At 48.9% G+C, this 25443-nt stretch overlaps 1 protein-coding gene across 2 annotated transcripts in view; it reads left to right on the forward strand.

The window, feature by feature from the left end:
* The window catches only part of SETD1A (SET domain containing 1A, histone lysine methyltransferase), a 355902-nt gene that overhangs the window by 88489 nt on the left and 241970 nt on the right, over positions 1-25443 (forward strand). For both annotated transcript variants that reach the window (XM_030208984.1, XM_030208985.1), the window contains exons 3-4: positions 10769-10867; positions 11263-11533. In XM_030208984.1, the coding sequence (XP_030064844.1) occupies positions 10769-10867; positions 11263-11533 (370 nt within the window). The remainder of the gene's footprint in view (positions 1-10768; positions 10868-11262; positions 11534-25443) is intronic.

Consider the following 25443-nt stretch of genomic DNA (forward strand, 5'->3'; position numbering starts at 1 on the left):
TTAGTGCATCTGGCCCTCAGTTCTTTGTAACAGCTTTACAGGAAAGAAACAGCACCTGCTGGCCAAATAGGAGAAAAACACTTCAGAATATAATCAGTGCAGGAAAATATCCAATACGTTTTACAGGCTTAAAACACACTATTTCTTCACACTGTTTCTCTGCCGTGACTGGTCTAACCGAGAGATTGAGCAGCGTGGCACGAAGTTAAGGCTGTTCCTATTTCAAATGGAGTTCCTTTCTCCTAATTTTTGCTTGGTTCAAATTGTAAACCGCTTTCACCTATACTAGAAAAGGCAGTATATCAAGTCTGCTAATAAACATAACAGACTAGTTTCTGGAACCCAATTAAAAACATTCAGAATCGTGCCATAAAATTATTAACCGGAAAGAAAGAAATATGACCATGTTACCCCTCTTCTAAAAGCTGCTCACTGGCTTCCATTTCCATTGTTTCTTTTATAAAATTACTAGGAAAAAATGCCCGTTTCTGAGCGGAATGAAACGGGCGCTAGCAAGGGGCCCCCTCCCTCCGTCCCTCGAAGCTACTTGCCTTGTTCGCCCTCCCTCCGTCCGTCGAAGCTACTTGCCTTGTTCGCCCTCCCTCCGTCCCTCGAAGCTACTTGCCTTGTTCGCCCTCCCTCCGTCCGTCGAAGCTACTTGCCTTGTTCGCCCTCCCTCCGTCCCTCGAAGCTACTTGCTGCCTTGTTCGCTGTGGGCCGTTTCGGCCCTCGAGTGTCAATAGCTCCGCCGTCGACGTCATGACGTTTTGACGCGTCATGACGTTTTGACGCGAGGGCGGTGCAGACACTCCAGGGCACACCGGATATCTCGGGCGCCTCAACTTCCGTGGAGGCTTCAGAACGTTGGGGTTGCCTTTTATATATATATAGAATATAGATGTTGTTGGTATACAAGATCCATCAATCTAAGGAGCCACTGTACTTTTCATGACCCTTAATTCCGTTTACCAACCAGAGATGTCTTCACTCATCATCTCAAAACCTGTTGGAGATGGAGGAGTAGCCTAGTGGTTAGTGCAGTGGACTTTGATCCTGGGGGATTCCCACTGCAGCTCCTCGTGCCTCTGGGCAAATCACTTAACCCTCCATTGCCCGTGGTACAAAATAAGTACCTGAATATATGTAAAGCGCTTTGAATGTAGTTGCAAAAACCTCAGAAAGGCGGTATATCAAGTCCCATTTCCCTTCCCCCTCCCCCCTTCCATAACATTATACGTGAACATACTCGGAAAGCCATTTTCTCTGTGCAAGGACCAGAAAACTGGAATAAATTATCTCAATTACTTCACCACCAAACCTCTCTGCAACAATTCAAAATTGAACTTAAAACTTTTTTTATTTATGGATGCATTCTCCTAATTTTACTTTATTTTTCTTCTGATTTTTAGATATTTAGCCCCTGCCTTCTATACAGTGACCATGCCTGACTGCATGACTTTTGAACACTCCCTCCCTCTTCCCCCACCATTCCTATATACTTTGTAGTTTCACCTCTTTCCCTTTGTATTTCATGTATTGTCACAACTTATGTATGTTAAGTCTCTAAAACATAACTCTTAATGTGTAAACCGCCTAGACCACTAACTTGATGGGTGGGTTAGCAAATCCTAAATAAAATTTGAACTTGAAGCTTGGTTAAAAAAAACTTTGACTGCCAAGTGTAGCCAGTCTTCTTATCTGGTAGTGAAAGACATCTTTCCATATCATCATGCTGATCAATCCCATAGACTGGTGGGTTGTGTCCATCTAACAGCAGGTGGAGATAGAGAGCAAAGCTTTTGCCTCCCTATATGTGGTCATGTGCTGCCGGAAAATTCTCCAGTATGTTCTCTATCTCAGCAGGTGGTGGTCACACACAGCAGCAGCTCTGGCTAGGTCTCCAAGCCTAATTTTTAGGTTTTGTTGAGTACCTGGGGTTGAGGGCTCTTCTTGAGCAAGTGCAAACCTGGTGGCGCCAGGTCCCTCCTTTTCTCCCCCCTCCCGCTGGCTCCGTTAAAAAAAAAAATTTTTTTTGGACGTCCTTAAAGGAGTTTATTTCGACGTTTATTTAAACGTTTATTGCAGCTACTCACTGGGACACCAGGTCGTTACAGCTCGGAGCGAGAAGCAGGTAATTTTTACCTTTTTATAGCGGGCAGGGGGTTCCCCGATCGATCTCCACGTGGCCTATGGCGTCGGAGGGCGAGGGCGCGAAGAATCGCTCCCCGGACCGCGTGTGCGCTTCTAGCGGGGATGCGGGGGTCTTAAAGTCTGATTCGCCCTTGTTGGGTGTCAGTTCGGAGGCCGGTCAGTGTCCCGGGTCTTCCTCCGGTGCGGCGGTTTTTCCTGCCATAAACGCCCATCCCCTGCTGCTCGCCTCCGCCATCTTGGCCGGCTTCTTCTTGGGCCGCCCTTGAGCTGGGAGAAGTTAATGCCATGGCCGCCCTTGATTTGGGCGACGGCAAAAAAGCGGCTAAAGTTAAGCGCCGTTCTTCCCGTGCGGCTCCTTCGCGGAGTGTCGCGCCGGACGCCATCTTGGATGCACAGCATGTTTCTCCCCCGCTCTTGCGAGCGCCGGTTGATGGTGCGTCTAGGGCTGTGGCCCAGGCTGCTGAAATGCACAGTCTGGGGGGTTTCTCCCCCGAGTTTATTTTGCTGCTGCATCAGGCCTTCCTTATGCAAAACGCTGCCCCTTCTCCCTTGTCCGATAAAGGGGTTGAGGCCCCCGGAAGTAAACGCCCCTCGGGTGGATTCCCAGGCCTTAGAGGACTCTGTTTCCTCTGATGTAGATGAGGGCAGCGTATCTGAGTTCTCCCAACGGTCCTTTGGGGATTCCTTGGAGGAGACGGATTCCTGCTCGGATGGAGCGGATGACCCCTCTGCAGCGCGGATCTTTCGCTCAGAGGATTTGCCCAACCTGTTAGTGCAGGCCATGAGCATTTTGAAGATTTCCTCTCCGGAGGACGTCTCTCCCTCAGCCCCTGTTGGCTCCGCCATTATGCTGGGGACGAAGTGCCCGCCTAGAACCTTCCACGTGCATGATGCCATGCACACCTTAATTTCGGCTCAATGGGATGTCCCGGAAGCGAGCCTCAAAGTGGCTAGGGCTATGTCCCGCCTCTATCCTTTGCCTGAAAGTGAACGGGAGGCCTTTCTTTGGCCTACCGTGGATTCTTTAATCACTGCGGTGACTAAGAAAACGGCGTTGCCGGTGGAAGGTGGCACGGCCCTATAGGACGCCCAAGACGGAAGATTGGAGGCGGCCTTAAGGTCGTCCTTCGAGGCGGCTGCCTTAAGTTTGCAGGCCTCAGTTTGCGGCTCCTATGTGGCCAGGGCGTGCCTGACGATTGTGCAGCGGGCTTCCCCCTCGGATCCTTCCTTGAGGGCTGATTGGCCGGCCCTGGAATCGGGCTTGGCTTATTTGGCAGACTTACTGTATGATGTCTTGAGAGCCTCGGCTAAAGGTATGGCTCGGACAGTCTCTGCGCGGCGGTGGCTTTGGCTGAAACATTGGTCTGCGGGCCACGCCTCTAAGTCCCGCCTGGCTAAGTTGCCTTTTTAATTCAAGCTGCTCTTTGGGGTCAAGCTGGACAAAATTGTGACCGATCTCGGCACGTCTAAGGGCAAGAGGTTACCAGAGGTCAGGGCTCGGGCCAGTGCTCGCCCCGGTATCTCCAGAGGACGGTTTCAGGAAGCCTGTCGGTACCGCCCGGGCAAGTCGGGCTCCTCTGCCCCCTCTTCCTTCAAGAGGAACTTCTCCCCCAAGCAGCATTCCTTTCGCAGAGACCGCCGTCCCGGAGGTGCGCCCTCCGGTCCTCCCCCAGGGTCTTGTACCCAATGACGGGGTCCTGGTCCATGGCCCAGTGCAGATTGGAGGACGCCTGTCCTCGTTTCTGGGCGAGTGGACCAGGGTAACTTCAGACGCTTGGGTGCTGGAAGTCATCAGAGACGGCTACAAGCTAGAGTTCTGCCGACCCTTAAGAGACGGGTTTGTACTCTCTCCCTGCAAGTCTCCGGTCAAAGCTGTGGCAGTGCAGCAGACCTTGGACAATCTGATCCGCCTGGGTGCGGTCGTTCCGGTGCCAGAAAATCAGCTTGGCAAGGGACGTTACTCCATTTACTTTGTGGTACCAAAGAAAGGAGGTTCTGTCCGGCCTATCCTCGACCTCAAAGGGGTCAATCAGGCCTTGGAAGTTCGGCACTTTTGCATGGAGACTCTCCGCTCTGTTATAGCGGCAGTGAAGGCAGGGGAGTTCCTGGCATCCTTGGACATCAAGGAAGCGTACTTGCATATTCCCATCTGGCCTCCTCATCAACGCTTTCTGCGTTTTGCAGTCCTGGGCCGACACTTCCAGTTCAGAGCCCTCCCGTTCGGGTTGGCTACTGCTCCGCGGACCTTCTCCAAAGTAATGGTGGTCATCGCGGCCTTCCTGCGAAAGGAAGGAGTACAAGTCCATCCTTATCTGGACGACTGGTTGATCCGAGCCCCCTCTTATGCAGAGTGCGGCAAAGCTGTGGACCGGGTGATTGCTCTTTTGAGCTCCCTGGGGTGGATCATCAACTGGGAGAAAAGCCAGCTGCGCCCGACTCAGTCCCTGGAGTATCTGGGAGTTCGATTCGACACCCAAGTGGGCAGAGTGTTCCTGCCGGACAATCGGATTGTCAAACTTCAGGCTCAGGTGGACCAGTTCCTAGTAGCCTCTCCTCTTCGGGCTTGGGACTATGTGCAGCTGTTGGGCTCTATGATGGCCACGATGGAAGTAGTGCCCTGGGCCAGGGCTCATATGAGACCACTACAACACTCTCTGCTGCAGCGCTGGACTCCGGTGTCGGAGGATTATGCTGTGCGCCTTCCCTTGGACCCAGCAGTGCGCAAGGTGCTGAGCTGGTGGCTGAAGACAGACAAGTTGTCTGCAGGGATGCCTCTTGTGACCCCGGAGTGGATTGTCGTCACGACGGACGCCTCTTTGACGGGCTGGGGAGCCCACTGCTTGGGAAGGACAGCGCAGGGGCTCTGGTCTCCTGCAGAGGCAAAGTGGTCTATCAACCTCCTGGAACTCAGAGCCATTCGGTTGGCGCTTTTGGAGTTCCTCCCGGTACTGGCGTTGAAGCCAGTACGGGTCCTGTCGGACAATGCCACGGCTGTGGCCTATGTCAACCGCCAGGGAAGTACCAAGAGCGCCCCTCTAGCCAAGGAAGCCATGAATCTATGCCAGTGGGCGGAAGCGAACCTGGAACAGCTGTCAGCGGTCCACATTGCCGGAGTCATGAATGTCAAGGCGGACTTTCTCAGTCGCCATACCTTGGATCCCGGAGAGTGGCAGTTATCGGCTCAGGCGTTCTTGGACATCATGAAACGCTGGGGCCAGCCGAGCCTAGATCTGATGGCGTCATCGGCCAATTGCCAAGTGCCGCGCTTTTTCAGCAGAGGACGGGACCCTCGATCTCTGGGAGTAGATGCTCTTCTCCAACAGTGGCCGACACAGGAGCTTCTCTATGTGTTCCCGCCCTGGCCCATGTTGGGCAGGGTACTAGACCGGGTGGCAAAGCATCCGGGCCGAATAATCCTGGTGGGTCCGGACTGGCCCAGACGTCCCTGGTATGCGGACTTGATAAGGCTATCAGTGGACGACCCTCTGCGACTGCCAGTGGAGCAGGGCCTGTTGCATCAGGGTCCCGTGGTGATGGAGGATCCCTCCCCCTTTGGTCTTACGGCCTGGCTATTGAGCGGCAGCGTCTGAGGAAGAAGGGCTTCTCAGACAAGGTCATCGCCACTATGCTGAGAGCGAGGAAGCGCTCTACTTCTACTGCTTACGCCAGGGTTTGGCGTACCTTTGCAGCGTGGTGTGAAGCAGGCTCACTTTCTCCCTTCACTGCTCCAATTTCTTCAGTGCTGGCGTTCCTGCAAGAAGGTCTGGAGAAGGGCCTGTCGCTCAGTTCCCTTAAAGTCCAGGTGGCGGCTTTGGCTTGCTTCAGGGGCCGCCTGAAGGGTGCTTCCCTGGCTTCGCAGCCAGATGTGGTACGTTTTCTCAAGGGAGTTAATCACCTGCGCCCTCCTCTGCACTCAGTGGTGCCTGCGTGGAATCTCAACCTGGTGCTAAGAGCCTTGCAGAAGCCGCCTTTTGAACCCTTGTCGAGGGCATCTCTGAAAGACCTGACGTTGAAAGCAGTCTTTTTGGTGGCTATCACTTCAGCCAGAAGAGTTTCCGAGCTCCAGGCACTATCATGTCGAGAGCCTTTTCTGCAGTTCACGGAGGCAGGAGTGACTATTCGCACAGTGCCTTCCTTCCTGCCCAAGATTGTTTCTCGCTTCCATGTGAATCAGCAGCTCTGTCTCCCTTCCTTTCGTAGGGAGGACTACCCAGAGGAATACTCTGCTCTCAAATATCTGGATGTGAGACGAGTCATCATCAGATACTTGGAAGTGACCAATGATTTCCGGAAATCGGATCATCTGTTTGTCCTGTTTGCAGGTCCTCGTAAGGGTCTGCAGGCTGCTAAGCCTACAGTGGCAAGATGGGTCAAGGAAGCCATTGCAGCGGCTTATGTGACCGCGGGGAAGGTGCCGCCTATTCAGCTGAAGGCTCACTCCACTAGAGCTCAGGCGGCCTCGATGGCAGAGGCCGGGTCCGTCTCCTTGGAAGAGATATGCAAGGTGGCAACTTGGGCATCGGCCCATACCTTCTCCAAGCATTACCGCTTGACTGTGGCTGCTCGGGCGGAGGCCCGGTTTGGAGCTTCAGTGTTGCGTTCAGGGATTTCAATGTCCCGCCCTGGGTGAGTACTGCTTCGGTACATCCCACCAGTCTATGGATTGATCAGCATGATGATATGGAAGGTAAAATTATGTATCATACCTGATAATTTTCTGTCCATTAATCATAGCTGATCAATCCATAGCCCCTCCCAGATATCTGTACTGTTTATATTCTGGTTGCATTTCAGGTTCAAGTTTAGTCTTCAGTTCCTGTTCAGGAGGACTTCGTGTTCAAGTTTTTTCAATTGGATTCTTCAAGAGTTGAGACGAGTTTGTGTTACAGTGAGCTGCTGCATTCCTCTCCCCTCCGTTTTACGGGGCTGGATTGAGACATAAATTCTGCCGGCGCTCCCTCCCGCTTCGTGCGGCTGTAGGGCAGCTTTGTACCCCTCCCGCTGCGGCGGTGTTAGGGTCAGTCAGCTCCTCCCGCGGTTGCAGGATAAGCCAGATCCCCCCGCATCGGCGGGGTGGTGTCCCTCCCCCGCTCTGCGGGGATGAGCTGGACGGATTCCCCTCCCCCACTTGTGTGGGGATGAGCTGGGTTAATTCCCCTCCCCCGTTTCGGCGGTGGTGAGCTGGGCAGAGTGTCCCTTTGTGGGTGTAATTCTCTAAGTGCTGAGTCCTGCGGATGGAGCTTTGATATCGACATACTGAGGAGTTTCCGGCAGCACATGACCACATATAGGGAGGCAAAAGCTTTGCTCTCTATTTCCACCTGCTGGTAGATGGACACAACCCACCAGTCTATGGATTGATCAGCTATGATTAATGGAAAGAAAATTATCAGGTATGATACATAATTTTACCTTATGGCCACTAGTGCCTTAATCAGGGGAAGATTTATAGTTCTTGTGTTTGATCTGTAGATCTAGAAGAGGGAGGGGGACATGTTACTCTGATAAGTAGTAGTAGGAGCTTATTCCAGAAACACAGATGGAGCTGCATCATACATTCCAGTAGGGGGGATACGTATGAGAAAGAGAGAGATGGGTGAAGGCAGGGGTTATATGAGAGAGAGAGAATGGATGAAGGTAGGTTGTATACAGATGAGAGAGGGAGAATGGGTGAAGGAAGAGGGGATACATATGTGAGAGAGAATGGGTGAAGGCGGGGGAATACATATATGAGAGAGATCGTGAGAATGCTCAAGTGCATACCCGTGGCCCTGGATTAAAAATAAAAAGTTGGACAAGTCTGCTCTAGCACATGGCATGTAAACGTGAATAAATACTTCTGGTGATGGACAGTTTTTTATATTCTGCTGTCTTTTGGTGACCGATATCTTGTATTGATCTGCTTGCTTCTGTTGTCGTTCTAAGTCTTGCAGATAGTCTCCTTTGCTGTTTCTTTGAAGCTGCAGCTCCACCTAGCCTTCTTGGTAGGGGCATCCAGCATTCAGGCCATCATCTGTGGTGGCTATGTGGCTAGAGCTGTGTTTGCTGCAGCATCTTCCAGAGTCCCTTGAGGTCGCTTGCCTGGAGTCCAGGACAGCCTTTTTTGGTGGACATGCTCTACAATCTAGTTTGCCTGGCTTCCCATTCAGTGACTTCTGCTGTGGTGATGTTCCATTGACCATGGTTCCACCACTGGGTCACGAATGCGGCCTCCAAGAAGCAAGAGTGAGTGAGTTGCCTTTTAAGGGGCATTTGCTCTTTGCAGAGGACCTGGAAAAGTTGGTGAATGACACGGGGGAGGCCAGGCTCTCTATACCTTCCCAAGTTGATGCCGAAGGGGGTGCAGAGATCTGCTTCCATAGAGTACTCCAAAGGGGGGTGGTCTGCTTTAGGTCTTTCGGCCCAGACCTGGGGGGGGGGGGGGTGTCAGAGGTGGTCCTTCAAACAGGGTGGTACCCTAGCTGCCTGTCCTTCCCAGTGAAGGTGTGCCGGGCCCCTCATTAATCCTGGTGGAAGGCAGACTCTCTCTTCTGGGATGAGTGGGCCTGCATCACCACAAACCAATGGAGGTGGTCAAATAGAAGTACTCTCTGGATTTCGTATGTCACATTCTGGGTACTGTCATGCTATCTCCATGTGGCTTGAACTTAGAGTAATGTGCAGTTGCACCTACGCTCTAGCATTTGTGCAGTCTGAGAAGGGTAGAGCCTATTGTGCAGGAGAAACATGACCTGGGAAGGTATTTTATCTATTTCATGGTGTCAGTGAAGGTTGGTTCCTTTTGCCCCATTCTGGACCTCAAGGGCATGAATGCTTGTCTGATGGTCCAGCACTTTTACATGGAGACTCTTTGCTCAGTAATCGCATTGGTGCTGCCGGGGGGAGTTCTTGACCTATCCCCACATCCTTATCGCAACTCACCACAAGATGTTTCTGCACTTTGTGCGTTGGAGCAGCACTTTCAGTTTCGGGCCTTGTCCTTTTTTATGTGATACAGCGCCCCACATGTTTTTCAAGGTGGTGGTGGCTGTGCACCTCCAGTGCCAAAGGGTCTGGGTTCATCATTCAGGCCTGTTCGGCCATTGAGGTTGGTTTGGTCATCTCAGGTTTTTTCCTCCTGGAATAAATGGGCTGGGTGATGAACTGCCCAAGAGCCACCTGGTACCATCTGTCCCTGGAGTATCTCGGGGTTCACTTTAACATGGCCAGGGGGATGGTGTTTCTTCCAGAGGAGTGTGCGGAGAAGCTGTGCAGGTTTTCTGAGCTCCCAGAACCCACTGTCTGGGATTATTTGCAGCTCTTGGGCTCATATATATATATATATATTTTTTAGTTACATTTGTACCCCGCGCTTTCCCACTCATGGCAGGCTCAATGCGGCTTACATGGGGCAATGGAGGGTTAAGTGACTTGCCCAGAGTCACAAGGAGCTGTGCCTGAAGTGGGAATCGAACTCAGTTCCTCAGTTCCCCAGGACCAGGGTCCTCCACCCTAACCACTAGGCCACTCCTTGTTGTGGTGTGCTCCGGCGTTGCAGGACTCTAGTCATCCTCTGCCTCTCCCATCCAGGGAGAGACTTGGTCTGGTGTGGTGGGACAATCTGGATCAGTTGTTGAGGGGAATTCTGCTGGATCCCTTTTAATGGGTTGCAATCCCCACAGATGCAAGTCACCTTGATTGGGGAGTGCACTGCCTGGGCCGGGTGGCCCAAGTATTCTGGTCGAGCCAGGAGGCAGCCTGGTCTATGAACCATCTGGAGACCCGGGTGGCTCAGCTGGTCCTGTGGGAGTTTCAGCCACTCCTTAAGGGGAGAGTGGTCACTGATGTTGGACAGTGTAACAGGTGATGGGCCTGGAGGCAGCGAGTCTGTCAGTGGGCAGTGACCTATCTGCAGGCTCTCTTAGCAATCCATATTGTGGGAAAGACAATGTGTAAGTGGACTTTCTCTGCTGATCTTTATTGGATCCAGGAGAATGGGAAATGGAGCAACAGGCCTTTTGAGTTCATTGTGGACTGCTGCCCCCCCTCCCTCTCCCATTTCGACCTGATGGTATCCAGAGTCAGTGCGAAGGCAGAGTGCATCTTCAGTCGTCAGAGGGAGCCAACCTCTCAAGGAATCGATGCCCCCTGTTTAACCTTGTCATGGGGAGGAGCCTCTTTGTCTTCCCTCAGCGGCCTTTGATAGGTCAGCTGTTGTGCAGGATTGCAAGCCATTCTTATCTGGTCCTGCTGGTGGTTTCAGACTGGCCTCACAGATCTCTGGCGTCTTCTGGTGGAGGAGCCTCTTCGCTGCCAAGGGGTCAGGGTGTTCTCTAGCAGACATGCATTCCCTTTCTGAAATGGGGAATATATGTGAACATTTTGGCCCCTCCCCAGTCCCACCTTAGCCACATTCCTTTGTTATCTGCACATAGTCATGATTGGCATGTATAAATCCCAGCTTTCTAACATTGCGTTTTCTAAGTTTGATGTGTACGTGTAAATGCTGGGATTTACACATGCATATCATGAATAGGGCTTCTAAAATAACCACTATAATGCTGTTAAACATTCTGTGCTTTGTATTTTTTTTCTTTTTTCATGGACCCTGTGTTTTCATTTCCCTCTGTCTCTTCAGGATGCAAGGTATCTACCTGTGGGGGCTGTACAAGATCCACGGCCTCGGAGGATTTGGTCCAAGCATAGAGAGCTCTCTCTTCCTGTCCCTAAGTTTAAGGTATGTGGGACCAGTCTTTAATTGTAGTGTCCTGGTATAAGGTAGAATAAGATTGTTTCTTCAGGTTATTAGTTTGTAAACACAGAGATCCTCTTCATTTTTCCACTATGGCTGATGTCTCTGGTGTAGGGACCTTAGTGGGCTTTCTGTGGAGTGGATAGGAACAAGAATCACTGGGCTGGGGAATCTAGAGATGTAGGTCTTGCTGTGGGGGGATGTTCTGTAAGAGACCTATTAGCATGACTTGAACGTCTTTTGATTGTATGAGATCTGTTGGTACTTGTATTGGGAATGATACCCTGTATAGATGAGAACTTATAGGCTGTACTGGTAATTGTATAAGACCTGTATTCTGTACTAATTACAGTCTGAACCTTTTGCTTACCTGTTTGCAGCTGGATGAGTTCTATGTTGGCCAAATACCCCTGAAGGAGGTGACTTTTGCCCGACTTAATGACAACATCAAAGAGCATTTCCTGGCTGATATGTGCAAGAAACATGGGGACATTGAAGAGATTGAGATCCTCTATAACCCCAAGAACCGCAAACACCTGGGGTTGGCTAAGGTGGTCTTCACCAGCACCCGAGGGGCCAAGGAAACTGTCAAAAACCTTCACAACACCTCTGTTATGGGCAACATCATCCATGCCCAGTTGGACATAAAAGGTGACATTCAAATACTTCACAGAGCTTGTTTCCTCTTTGTGCAGCATGATTCAGGGCACTAGGATTAAAAACAGTAATGCTATCAAAATCTGTAATTCAGGTAGTATTTAAAAGCAGCAGAAACATGAAGACACCTCTCTTTTTGCATTTTCTATAAATATATTAGAGTTTATGAAGCACTCAAAAGCTGCTGTCTGCTTAGCACTGTTGTTCATCAAAACAGTGCTACTGTTCATCATAAGAAACTCCCGTCCACCCTATACAGGCTTTACACTGATTTAATAATAATCATTAAGAATTTTACTCACAAGCTTGTTCAGTGCGAGTAGCTTTGAAGCTTTGTAAGTGGAGAAAGTTGACCTTAGGTCTCCAGAGAGAACGGTTGTCCTTGCAGATGGAGGCAGATTGCTGAAAATGACCCATCACTACAGCCAGGGTTAGTTTGTCACAGAGGAAAGGAGTGCTCCATATAAGTACATAAGTATTGCCATACTGGGAAAGACCAAAGGTCCATCAATCCCAGCATCCTGTTCCAACAGTGGCCAATCCAGGTCACAAATACCTGGCAAGATCCCCAAAAGTACAAAGCATTCTATACTGCTTATCCAAGAAATAGTGGATTTTCCCTGTCCATTTAATAATAGTCTTTGGACTTTTCCTTTAGGAGGCCGTCCAAACCTTTTTTAAACTCCGCTAAGCTAACCGCCTTTACCACATTCTCTGGCAACGAATTCCAGAGTTTAATTACACATTGAGTGAAGAAACATTTTCTCCAATTCGTTTTAAATTTACTACATTGTAGCTTCCTCGCATGCCCCCCTATCCTAGTATTTTTTGGAAAGCGTAAACAGACGCTTCACATCTACCCATTCAACTCATTATTTTATAGACCTGTATCATATCTCCCCTCAGCCGCCTTTTCTCCAAGCTGAACAGCCCTATCCGCTTTAGCCTTTCCTCATAGGGAAGTCGTCCCATCCCCTTTATCATTTTCGTCGTCCTCTGTACCTTTTCTAATTCCACTATATCTTTTTTTGAGATGCGGCAACTAGAATTGAACACAATATTCGAGGAGCGATACAACGGCATTATAACGTCTTCATTTTTGTTTTCCATTCCTTTCCTAATAATACCTAACATTCTATTTGCTTTCTTAGCTGCAGCAGCACACTGAGCAGAAGGTTTCAATGTATCATCAACGATGACACCTAGATCCCTTTCTTGGTCTGTGACTCCTAACGTGGAACCTTGCATGACGTAGCTATAATTCGGATTGCTGTTTCCCACATGCTTCACTTTGCAGTTGCTCACATTAAACGTCATCTGAGGCAGCTCAGGAGGGGACGAGGAGGTACCTTGTGCAGTGTGTATGCTACACAAAACAAAAATCTGGTTATCTGTAACCTGTAATGCTGCCTGTTAAGTCCTACACACCAGGACTCTCTGTAGCTTGAAATAAGTAGGGTGTGATTTGATTATATGTGTTCTTAGATGGGAACTACTGCATGTTTAAGAGCCACTACTGGTGTCTCGTTGCTATGAGATGCTAAGAGCAGAGCCCAGCTACTGGTCTGGATCTGAGCATCAGGCAGTGGTGACTTCTCTTTCATACCTGATGGGGTCAGAGTACACTGGTTGGAAAACACTATTAAAATGCTGTGGTAAACTGGGATTATAATTCTGGGGCCAGACTGCAAAGTCCTTGTTCTGATACCTTGTGAGGAGGTAGCCTTAAAGAAATAAACATTCATATAATGTGAGAGTAACTTAAAAAAAAAATCCAAATACATATTTGGACAATTGTAAAAGAGGAGCATAAGTAAAATAACGGCATTAAGATTCGAAGATAGCGCTTGAACACTTTTGATCATTTAACCTGCCTATTTTACATGATTCAAAAACTGCTTGTATTGCTAGCCTTTGAAATGATTACATATAAATTCAGTTGATTAAAGTGCTCAAAATAGAGAGTCACTTAAAAATGTAAAATAAATTACTTATAGTTCCAGGCTTCCACAAAAGTTACATTTATAAACCAGGGCTTCCTAAACTGTGGGTTGTGACCTCAAATGGGGTTTCCACATTTGAGGTACAACCTGAATGGGCTCTCCATAAAGACGTCATTTGTCTGTACTTCCAGCGGGTTTTATTCTTTTTGCAGCCACCCAAATGGGTGCACAGCCACAGAAAGATTGGTAAATGCTGTTATAAACAAATCAAGAGTTGATTACAAAACCTGTGAAAACAGTAACTGTGTGCATCTTTTCCAGTAGGAGAATTGCAGAAATTGGTGCTAGAAAGGCCATTGACTATCAGCTTAGCACTGGTTACCTTCAAAAAGTGCTATAAAGAAAAAAGTTGTCCACCTACTATAGAAAAGTCTCAGACAGTCGCTAGACTTAGTGGTCAAGTTAGATTCTGGAAAGAACTGCACTTTGTAGTCCAGGCTAAGGACTGTTAACAGCAAGGTCTGGAGTTCTGAGTTGGATTGTGAAGGGCAAGAACATAATGTGAGAGCCTAAGTTGGTGGTGCACTAGAAAATTTGCTTATGCCACCTATTTAAATAAGGTGATAATTACTACTACTACTACTACTACTTAACATTTCTAGAGCGCTACTAGGGTTACGCAGCGCTGTACAAATTAACAATTAAGGACGGTCCCTGCTCAGAAGAGCTTACAGTCTAAAGGACGAAATGTCAAGTTGGGGTAGTTAAGATTTCCTGAAAAGAGGTGTAGTGATTAGGTGCCGAAGGCGACATTGAAGAGGTGGGCTTTGAGCATTGATTTGAAGATGGGTAGGGAGGGGGCCCGGCGTATGGACTCAGGGAGTTTGTTCCAGGCATGGGATGAGGCGAGACAGAAAGGGCGGAGCCTGGAGATGGAGGTGGAGGAGAAGGGTACTGACAGGAGGGATTTGTCTTGAGAGTGGAGGTTACGGGTAGAGACGTAAGGGGAGATGAGGGTAGAGAGGTAAGGAGGGGCTGCAGATCGAGTGCATTTGTAGGTGAGTAAGAGAAGCTTGAACTGTATGCGGTATCTGATAGGGAGCCAGTGAAGTGACTTGAGGAGAGGGGTGATATGAGTATATCGGTTAAGGCGGAAGATAAGACGTGCGGCAGAATTCTGGATGGACTGAAGGGGCGGATAGATGGCTAAGTGGGAGGCCGGTCAGGAGTAGGTTGCAGTAGTCAAAGCGAGAGGTAATGAGAGAGTGGATGAGAGTTCGGGTGGTGTGCTCGGAGAGGAAGGGGCGAATTTTGCTAATGTTATAGAGGAAGAAGCGACAGGTCTTGGCTATCTGCTGGATATGCGCAGAGAAGGAGAGGGAGGAGTCGAAGATGACACCGAGGTTGCGGGCAGTTGAGACGGGGACGATGAGGGTGTTATCAACTGAGATGGAGAGTGAAGGGAGAGGGGAAGTGGGTTTGGGTGGGAAAACAATAAGTTCAGTCTTAGACATGTTCAGTTTCAGGTGGCGGTTGGACATCCAGGCAGCAATGTCGGATAAGCAGGCCGATACTTTGGGTTTATATAGCTAATCATTGTGTGTATATGGCTAATCATTGTATATGTCTTAACCATTGTATATATCTTAATCACTGTAGATTAATTAATCTCATATCCTGTGTGCATACATATGCTAACCTTACTATCACATAATTGTGGGAAAATTTACATAAGAGGAAAACCCCCGATCTCAACCACAGTTGGCATGTAAACTTGGCACAGTTTATTTTCACAAATGGCAGATATGAAGCAGTTTTGAAGGTGGAGGTTCTTCTGAATCTGTGTGGTTGTTGGGACCTAACAGGCTCAGGTTGGTGGTGCAGTGCATGTATACATTACATTACAGTCATCGTGTATATGCCACTTATACCAGAAACTAGATCAGAGCGACTTAGTACAAAGAGGTTAGGGAATACCCTTGAAGATACAAGCTAACATCAGTAATACAGCCTGAAGAAGGTAAATCTACCAAATCATGTTTTCAAATATTTTCAAAACAGAGCAAAATTGGTCTGATGCTGTATATAAGTGGGCAGTTCATTCCACCACATAGCTGCTTGGATGCTTGGAATGCCCTCCCGCAGGAGGTGGTGGAGATGAAAAATCGGAATTCAAACATGCGTGGGGTAAACATAAAGGAATCCTATTCAGAAGGAATGGATCCTCAGGAGCTGAGATTGGGTGGCAGAGCTGGTGGTGGGAGGCGGGGCTAGTGGTTCGGAGGCAGGGCTAGTGCTGGGCAGACTTCTATGGTCTGTGCCCTGAAAAAGACAGATACAAATCAAGGTAAGGTATACACAAAAAGTAGCACATATGAGTTGTCTTGTTGGGCAGACTGGATGGACCATGCAGGTCTTTTTCTGCCGTCATCTACTATGTTACTATTTAGACGCCCAGTCTCGTAAGGTCCTCTTGTAATTTTTCACAATCCTCCCGCGATTTAACGACTTTGAATAACTTTGTGTCCTCAGCAAATTTAATTACCTGACTACTTACTCCCATGTCTAGGTCATTTATAAATATGTTAAAAAGCAACGGTCCCAGCACAGACCTCTGGGGAACCCCACTAACTACTCTTCTCTATTGAGAATACTGACCATTTAACCCTTCTCTCTCTTTTCTATCTTTTAACCAATTTTTATTCCACAATAGAACACTACCTCCTATCCCATGACTCTGCAATTTCCTCTGGAGTCTTTCATGAGGTACTTTGTCAAATGCCTTCTGAAAATCCAGATACACAATATCAACCGGCTCACCTTTATCCACAAGTTTGTTCACCCCTTCAAAGAAATGTAGTAGATTGGTGAGGCAAGATTTCCCTCCACTAAATCCATGTTGACTTTGTCTCATTAATCCATGCTTTTGAATATGCTCTGTAATTTTGCCGGCACCGACATCAGACTCACCGGTCTATAATTTCCTGGATCTCCTCTGGAACATTTTTTAAACATCGGTGTTACATTGGCCACCCTCCAATCTTCTGGTACCAAGCTCGATTTTAAGGATAAATTACATATTACTATCAATAGCTCTGCAAGTTAATTTTTCATTTCTATCAGTACTCTGGGATGAATATCATCCGGTCCAGGAGATTTGCTACTCTTCAGTTTGTAGAACGGCCCATTACATCCTCCAGGTTTACAGAGAATTCATTAAGTTTCTCCGACTCGTCAGCTTCGAATATCATTTCTGGCACCGGTATCCCACCAAAATCCTCCTCGGGGAAGACTGAAGCAAAGAATTCATGTAATCTCTCCGCTACAGCTTTGTCTTCCCTGATTGCCCCTTTTACTCCTCGGTCATCTAGCAATCCAACCGATTCTTTTGCCGGCTTCCTGCTTTAATATTTAAAAAAAAATTTTATTATGTGTGTTTGCCTCCAACGCAATCTTTTTTCGAAGACCCTCTTAGCCTTTCTTATTAGCGCTTTGCATTTGACTTGACATTCCTTATGCTGTTTCTTATTATTTTCAGTCGGTTCCTTCTTCCATTTTCTGAAGGATTTTCTTTTAGCTCTAATAGCTTCCTTCACCTCATTTTTTAACCACGCCGGCTGTCGTTTGGTCTTCCGTCCTCTTTTTTTTTTTTTTTTTTTTTTGAAACAATGTTTATTGATGACACATATTCTATAACAATGCATAACATGACATAGGACAATTTTATCCAGCACGTACCACATTACATATCATTTATGATTTCTAGTCATCTGTTTTAACTTCGTCCCAACTCCCCCCTCCGCCCCCATCCTACCCTCCTTAACAACTCCCACTCCCCTCCCCTCCCTTCCCTTTTTAACAGTTCAAAATCCTGCTTCTCGCTACAGGTGTCAAAGTATCCCAGAAAGGTAGCCAAAGTTTACAGAACTGGTCTCCCCTCTTAGACGCCAAGTCTCCCACTTTCTTCTTTTCCAACATACAGCATTGCATCATAGCACCACGCCACTGTGATAGTCCAGGCGGGTCTGGTTTCAACCACAACTGCAGTATAGTACGCTTACCCATCAAGACTGACCGCTTCAAAAAGTCTTTCATCCTCGCTGGGGGCCTACCTCGAACAACCAAGACCTCAAAAAGCTGTCCTGGTGTCGGCCACCATTGCACTTGCCACATTTGCGAGATTTGCCTGCCCAGTTTTGTCCAAAAGGATCGTATCACTATGCAGAACCAAAACATATGTCCAAGGGAGGCTCTCACCTTACCACATTTAGGGCAGTCGTCTGTCGGTCTCAAGGTCGCTCTATAGGCCCTATGTGGGGAAATGTGCAAGCGCATTAGAAATTTGTATTGCATTTCCTGCCAGGCCACATTCTCTGTGATCTGATATATGCTCCTCAGACAGCGTTCCACTTGTCCAGAATCAAGACGACAACGTAATTCCTGTTGCCATAGTTTCGCTACTTGTTCGTAATCAGTGGCCTTCTGTAACTCTCTGATGTGATGATGAAAGTATTTTAGAGGCACTTTTAGCTGGGCTTCCAGTCCTAACAGTTCATTCATAGAGTCCCATACATTCTGTGTGAGATTAGCTGCAGGCAAGGATCTAACATAGTGACTAAGCTGCATGTAGGAAAAGTAATCCTTCCCTTTCCGTCCTCCTTTTTTTAATTAGCGGAATATATTTGGCCTGGGCTTCCAGGATGGAATTTTTGAACAGCATCCACACCGGATGTAAATTTTTGACCCTCACAGTCGCTCCTCTAATTTTTTTTTCCACTGTTCTTCTAATTTTATCATAGTCTCCTTTTTTTAAAGTTAAACGCTTACGTATTTGATTTCCTATGTAAACTTCAAAGCTAATATCAAATCCGATCATATTATGATCATTGTTATCAAGCGGCCCCAGCACCATTACCTCCCACACCAGATCATGCGCTCCACTAAGGACTAGGTCTAGAATTTTTCCTTCTCTCGTCTGCTCCTATACCAGCTGCTCCATAAAGCTGTCCTTGATTTCATCAAGGAATTTTACTTCCCTAGCATGCCCCAATGTTACATTTACCCAGTCAATATCGGGGTAATTGAAATCACCCATTATTGCATTGCCCAGTTTGTTTGCGTCCCTAATTTCCTTTAACGTTTCTGCATCCGTGTGTTCATCCTGGCCAGGCAGACGGTAGTACACTCCTATCACTATCCTTTTCCCCTTTACACATGGAATTTCAATCCACAGTGATTCCAAGAAGTGTGTTGTTTCCTGCAGAATTTTCAATCTATTTGATTCAAGGCTCTCGTTAATATACAATGCTACCCCTCCACCAATTCGATCCACCCTATCATTACGATATAATTTGTACTCCGGTATGACAGTGTCCCACTGGTTATCCTTCTTCCACCAGGTCTCAGAGATGCCTATTATGTATACATTACATTACAGTCATTGTGTATATGCCACTTATACCAGAAACTAGATCAGAGCGACTTAGTACAAAGAGGTTAGGGAATACCCTTGAAGATACAAGCTAACATCAGTAATACAGCCTGAAGTAGGTAAATCTACCAAATCATGTTTTCAAATATTTTCAAAACAGAGCAAAATTGGTCTGATGCTGTATATAAGTGGGCAGTTCATTCCACCACATAGCTGCTTGGATGCTTGGAATGCCCTCCCGCAGGAGGTGGTGGAGATGAAAAAACGGAATTCAAACATGCGTGGGGTAAACATAAAGGAATCCTGTTCAGAAGGAATGGATCCTCAGGAGCTTAGCCGAGATTGGGTGGCAGAGCCGGTGGGGGGAGGAATCCTGTTCAGAAGGAATGGATCCTCAGGAGCTTAGCTGAGATTGGGTGGCAGAGCCGGTGGTGGCAGGCGGGGCTAGTGCTGGGCAGACTTCTACGGTCTGTGCCCTGAAAAAGACAGATACAAATCAAGATGAGGTATACACAAAAAGTAGCACATATGAGTTGTCTTGTTGGGCAGACTGGGTGGACCGTGCAGGTCTTTTTGTGCCGTCATCTACTATGTTACTATGTATTATATCTAATTTTTCATTTAGTGCAATATATTGTAACTGTCGTGGTCTCAGGCTCTCGGACACTGGCACCACGTGAGCCCTTGGACCACTGCCAAGAAGCGGCAGCAGTAGGCAAGACCCTCAACCAGGACTGGGTAAGCAAGCAAGGCAGGAGAAGCTGTAGACAGGCAAAGCTGGAACAACCGAACTGGAACCACAGGACTGGAACTACAGCAGTAGGCAGGCAGGGAATAAGCAGGACAGAGCAACCGGTCTTCCATATCGTCCCCAGATCAATCCAGAGACTTGTGGGTTATGCCCCTCCTCTAGCAGGTTACATAGAGAGAACTCCGAAGTTTGCTACAATAGAGCATGTGCAGCCAGCCTCACTTCAGTATTCTCTCTATCTAGCAGGTAGAAGGGAGCATAAGTGCAGCTCTGTGGCCTGAGGCTCCTATCCTGTTCCCTCGGGTGTGTTGAGCCTGGTCTGGGGTTGAGGTGCTGGAGCACATTGTGGGATACACCTGGTGGTGCCAGGTCCCTACCCTTCTCCCCCTGTCAGCCTAATTAAATTCTTCTGAGGATTTTGGCTGTATTCCTTTCCTGTCTCTTTAAAAAAAAAAAAAAAAAAAAGAGAACCAGACAGAACAAATCTCCAGTCCACCCTAATTTGTGGCTTGCTTAGCAGCTTGGAGCAGTTCTCTGTTCAGATTAAGTGGAACGTGAGCAGGGCTGGGACTGCAGAGAAGGTAAGGCTTTTGGGGGCCATGTCCGTTCCGTCGGAGTTTGTTAAACGCTGCGGGGCGTGGAGGTCGGCGGCGGGTGCCTGCGAGTCTTGTTACGTGACGGTGGTGAGACCTAGTGTGGATCAGGGTGAATGCGTTTTGAGCACCGAAGCGCTAGAAGGGATCGATTCTCGTTTGGCGGGAAAGTCTGTTGGGTCAGCGCGTGCACCCGCCGGCGCCATTTTCTCACTAGCGCCGCGGTCTCAGGATGTGGCTGCGGGTTCAGCTGGGGCCACGTTCGACAGGGATAGATCGATTTCTCTCCTGGAGAAGGCGGTTGTGGGGGGATTTTCCCCGGAGTTTGTGATACTTATGCACAAATTGTTTGTACTGTGCTCTGGCGGAGAGGGACAGGAGGCGGCCATTTTGGGGGGATCCGCTGCCTCGTGCTCTGAGTTGGTTCAAAAGCCGTCCAAGAGGTCCCGGTTGGAATTAGAGGAACCCTAGGGTGATGAAGCGGGGCATTCAGATTCCGAGGGTGTCCCAGGGTCAGGGAAATCCTTAGGGCATCTGGAAGAGGAGGAGTTGCCCGCGGGTGAGGGGGATGACCCTACCGCGGCCAGGCTATTTAAACGGGAAGAATTGATTCCGTTTATTGTGCAGGCATTACAGGTGCTAAATTTATCTCCCCCCGGAATCCGCACTTCCATCTGCGGTCAGCTCTTCCATTATGCCAGGAGCTAGGATGCCGTCAAAAGCCTTTTATATTCATGAGGCTATGCAGGTGCTCATTCAAGCACAATGGGATTCCCCTGAGGCCAGTTTGTGAGTGGCCCGGGTGATGGGCAAGCTGTGTCCCTTGAGGCAGGAGGACTTGCTTTGCGCGTGTCGGTGGTCGATTCTTAGATTTCAGCAGTGGCAAAGAAGACCGCCTTACCTGTGGAGGGCGGTGCGGCTCTCAAAGATCCTCAGGAGAAGAAGCTGGAAGCTTCGGTCAAGGCTTCGTTTGAGGTCGCGGCATTGACTTTGCAGGCCTCGGTCTGTGGTTCATATGCTGTAAGAGCATGCCTGTCTTGGGTACAAAAGGCGGCATCGCCGGAGGATTTGATTGAAGGTCTTCCGCTCCTGGAGTCAGGATTGGCATATTTGGCGGATATCTTATACGACATCCTTAGGGCTTCTGCTAAGGGGGTGTCTTTAGTGGTGGTGGCTAGGCGCTGGATCTGGTTAAAGCATTGGGCTGCTGACCTGCCTTCTAAGTCAAGATTGGCTCGGTTGCCCTTTAAGGGGAAGCTACTGTTTGGCCAAGAACTAGCTTAGATTGTTAAGGATCTTGGAAACTCTAAAGGTCGGTTGCCGGAGGATAAATCTAAGTCCCAGGCAAGTTCTTTCCGCCCGCGTTTCAGAGAGGCCAAATGGTATAGACCCGGGAGAGTTGGAGGCTTCCAAAAGCCCCGGTTTCCTCAGAAGCCACAGCAGTCCTTTCGTTCGGAGCGAAGGCTTCTCCCGCGGCTTCCAGTAGTCAGCCAGGAGGCAGAGGTACGCAATGATGGGGCCCTGGTCCAGTCCTCTCTGCCGATAAGGGGATGGCTGTCTCATTTCGTGGAGGAATGGGCCAGGGTGACTACAGACGAATGGGTGCTGGGCATTATTCGAGACGGCAACAAAGTAGAATTTGCTCGTCCTTTAGGAAACAGTTTTCTCGAGTCTCCTTGCAAGTCTGCGATAAAGAGCGCAGCGGTGCGGGACACCTTGGCAGAGTTACTTCGTCTGCAGGCAGTTGTTCCGGTTCCTACGGGCGACATCGACTGCGGTCGATACTCGATTTATTTTGTAGTGGAAAAGAAAGGAGGATCTTTTTGTCCAGTGTTAGATCTCAAGGTGGTCAACAGGGCTCTGTTGGTGCGCCACTTCCGGATGGAAACGCTTCGGTCGGTGCTGGCGGTGGTGCAGCCGGGAGAATTCTTGGCTTCCCTCGACCTAAAGGAACCCTACTTGCACATTCCCATCTGGCCCCCTCACCAAAGTTTCCTTCATTTTGCGGTGTTGGGCCAACATTTTCAGTTCAGAGCAATGCCATTTGGTCTTGCCACGGCGCCACACACCTTTTCCAAGGTACTGGTGGTAGTGGCAGCCTTTCTGCGGGCCAGAGGGCTGCAAGTTCATCCTTATCTCGACGATTGGTTGATCCGCCTCACGCAGAATGCGTACGGGCGACTCAGACAGTCATGGATCTCCTTCAGTCTCTGGGCTGGGTGATAAATATTCCCAAGAGTCATCTCGTCCCATCTCAAACCCTGGAGTACTTGGGAGTACGACTGGATACCCATCAGGGCAGAGTTTTTCTGCCGGAACAACAGCAGGTGAAGCTGCTGAAGCAGATTTCTTCCTTCTCTCAGATGAAGGCTCCAAGAGCGTGGGACTATGTTCAGGTGCTGGGCTCTATGGTGGCGACGATCAAGGTCGTTCCTTGGGCCCGGAGTCACATACGGCCTTTGCAATGGCATCTCCTCAGCCACTGGTCTCCCCTGTCCGAGGATTATACGATCCGTCTTCCATGGACACCTCGAGCTCTTTTTGCTCTACGGTGGTGGCTCAGATCGGAAAACCTGATTCAGGGCATGCCTCTGGCCACGCTGGAGTGGTATGTGGTGACGACGGATGCCAGTCTGTCGGGTTGGGGGGCTCACTATCTCGGTCATTTAGCTCAGGGGAGTTAGTCCAAGTTGCAGATCAATCTCCTAGAGCTTCGGGCATTCCGGTTCGCGCTCCTGCTTTCGAGACGTTGTTGAGGGATCAACCAGTCCGAATCCTCTGCGGCAATGCGACGGCGGTGGCATACGTCAATCGGCAGGGCGGAACTCGAAGTGCTCCGCTGGCAGAAGAGGCATCCGTGCTGTGTCTTTGGGCAGAGAAGCGTCTAGTTCTGTTGTCAGCCGCTCACATAGCGGGAGTTCTGAACGTGCAGGCCGACTTTCTCAGTCGGAATCGCTTGGATGCCGGGGAGTGGGAGCTCTCTGTCGGCTTTCCGCCAGATTGTGGATCGCTGGGGGACTCCGGTGATGGATCTCATGGCTCGATTCTCCAATGCCAAGGTGACCCGGTTCTTCAGCAGAGGCAGAGAGTTCAGGTCCGAAGGAATAGACGCTCTTCTTCAACCGTGGCCGTTGGAGCTTCTATATGTCTTTTCTCCGTGGCCGATGGTCGGTTGAATAGTGGGGAAAATCTCTCGTCATCCATCGCGCCGGACTGGCCCAGACGTCCTTGGTATGCGGATTTGATTCGCCTCCTGATCGACGAGCCGTTCCATCTGTCTCATTTTCCGGATCTTCTCCATCAGGGGCCGGTAGTGATGAAGGATCACGCTCCATTTGGGCTTACGGCCTGGCTATTGAACGGTTGCGGCTGAGGCGTAAAGAATATCCGGAGGCGGTTATTGGGACAATGTTACAGGCACGCAAACGTTCCACTTCAACTGCGTATGCTAGGGTGTGGAGGACATTCGTTGCTTGGTGTTTCTTAGCAGGCATTTCCCCTCAATCAGCCCCTCTTGGGTCCATTTTGGCTTTTTTGCAGGAAGGGATGGATAAGGCGCTGTCGCTAAGTACGTTAAGGGTTCAGGTGGCGGCATTGGCCTGCTTTAGTGGTCGCTTGGAGAAGCACTCCTTAGCTTCTCATCCAGATCTCGTGCGTTTTCTTTGCGGTGTAGGGCATATCAGACCTCTGCGTGTCCCGGTGGTGCCGGATTGGAATTTGAACCTGGTCCTTAGGGCGTTGCAGCGGCCTCCTTTCGAGCCCCTGAGTAAAGCATCGTTGAAGGATCTCGCGTTGAAGACTGTGTTTTTGGTGGCAATGGCTTCAGCCAGGCGGGTGTCTGAGCTTCAGGCCCTTTCGTGCAGAGACCCCTTTCTCCTTTTCTCGGAGGCGGGAGTATCGGTTCGGATGGTGCCGTCCTTTTTCCTAAGGTAATTACGCGATTTCATGTTAACCAGGAAGTGGTTTTATCATCCTTCAAGCAAGAGGATTTCCCTCACAACTTTCGAGCTCTGCGGTGTTTAGATGTTAGGAGAGCTCTTCTGTGTTATTTGGAGGCGACTAATTCGTTTCGGAAGTCAGGTCATCTTTTTGTGCTGTTTGCAGGTCATAAGAAAGGAAACATGGCTTCTAAGGCAATGGTCGCTCGGTGGCTTAGGGAGGCGATTGCGTCTGCTTACCTCTTCACATTCGGGCACACTCTACGAGGGCTCAGGCTACGTCTTATGCGGAGTGTCATCTGGTGCCGTTGGAGGACATTTGTAAAGCGGCGACTTGGTCGTCTTTGCATACATTTGCTAAGCATTACTGTCTTGATGTTGCTGCGCGTCGGGAGGCAATTTTTGGGACTTCAGTTTTGACGGCCGGGGTAGGCCGGTCCCATCCTTGATGAGGATTGCTTTGGTACATCCCACAAGTCTCTGGAATGATCTGGGGACAATGTGGAAGGTAAAATTATGTCTTACCTGATAATTTTCTTTCCATTAGTCCCTCAGATCAATCCAGAGGCCCTCCCTGGGATTCGCTTTCCTAATCGGATTCAGTATACTTCAGTCGGTTCTGTTCACTTTCCTTTGTTATCTGGACGGTTAAGGGTGTTAAAATGTGTTACGTTGTGTTTATATCTACATTTCTAAGTTTTAGCAGCTCGGAGAGTTTCTTCCAAGTTATGCTGCTTTTGCAGAGACAGGAGAGTGTTCTATGGTTCAGTTTACATTTCTACTGCTTTGGTATTGTTATACTGAAGTGAGGCTGGCTGCACATGCTGTATTGTAGCAAACTTTGGAGTTCTCTCTATCTAACCTGTTAGAGGAGGGGCATAACCCACAAGTCTCTGGATTGATCTGAGGGACTAATGGAAAGAAAATTATCATCAGTAAGACATAATTTTACCTTCACCTGCGCTTGACCACCATTCCCCAGGGGTTAAGCCCCCAGGTGCAGGCGGCCGGCAGGAATTACTGTACCTAGCTTGCAGACAGACTAGAGCAACAGGATACAAAACAAGCTTGACTAACACAGGGTTCGGGACTACTGAGGATACGGGATTCTCAGACAGGGAATAGGATACAGAACAAGCTTGACAGAAACAGGGTTAGGGTTCAAAACAGGAGCGCCCACAGGCACACAGGTAAGACACGAGACAAGGCAGAAGTGCTCCTAACAGCACAGCAAGACAGAAGTGCTCC

Source organism: Microcaecilia unicolor, chromosome 7 (assembly GCF_901765095.1).
Source record: "Microcaecilia unicolor chromosome 7, aMicUni1.1, whole genome shotgun sequence".
NCBI lineage: Eukaryota > Metazoa > Chordata > Amphibia > Gymnophiona > Siphonopidae > Microcaecilia > Microcaecilia unicolor.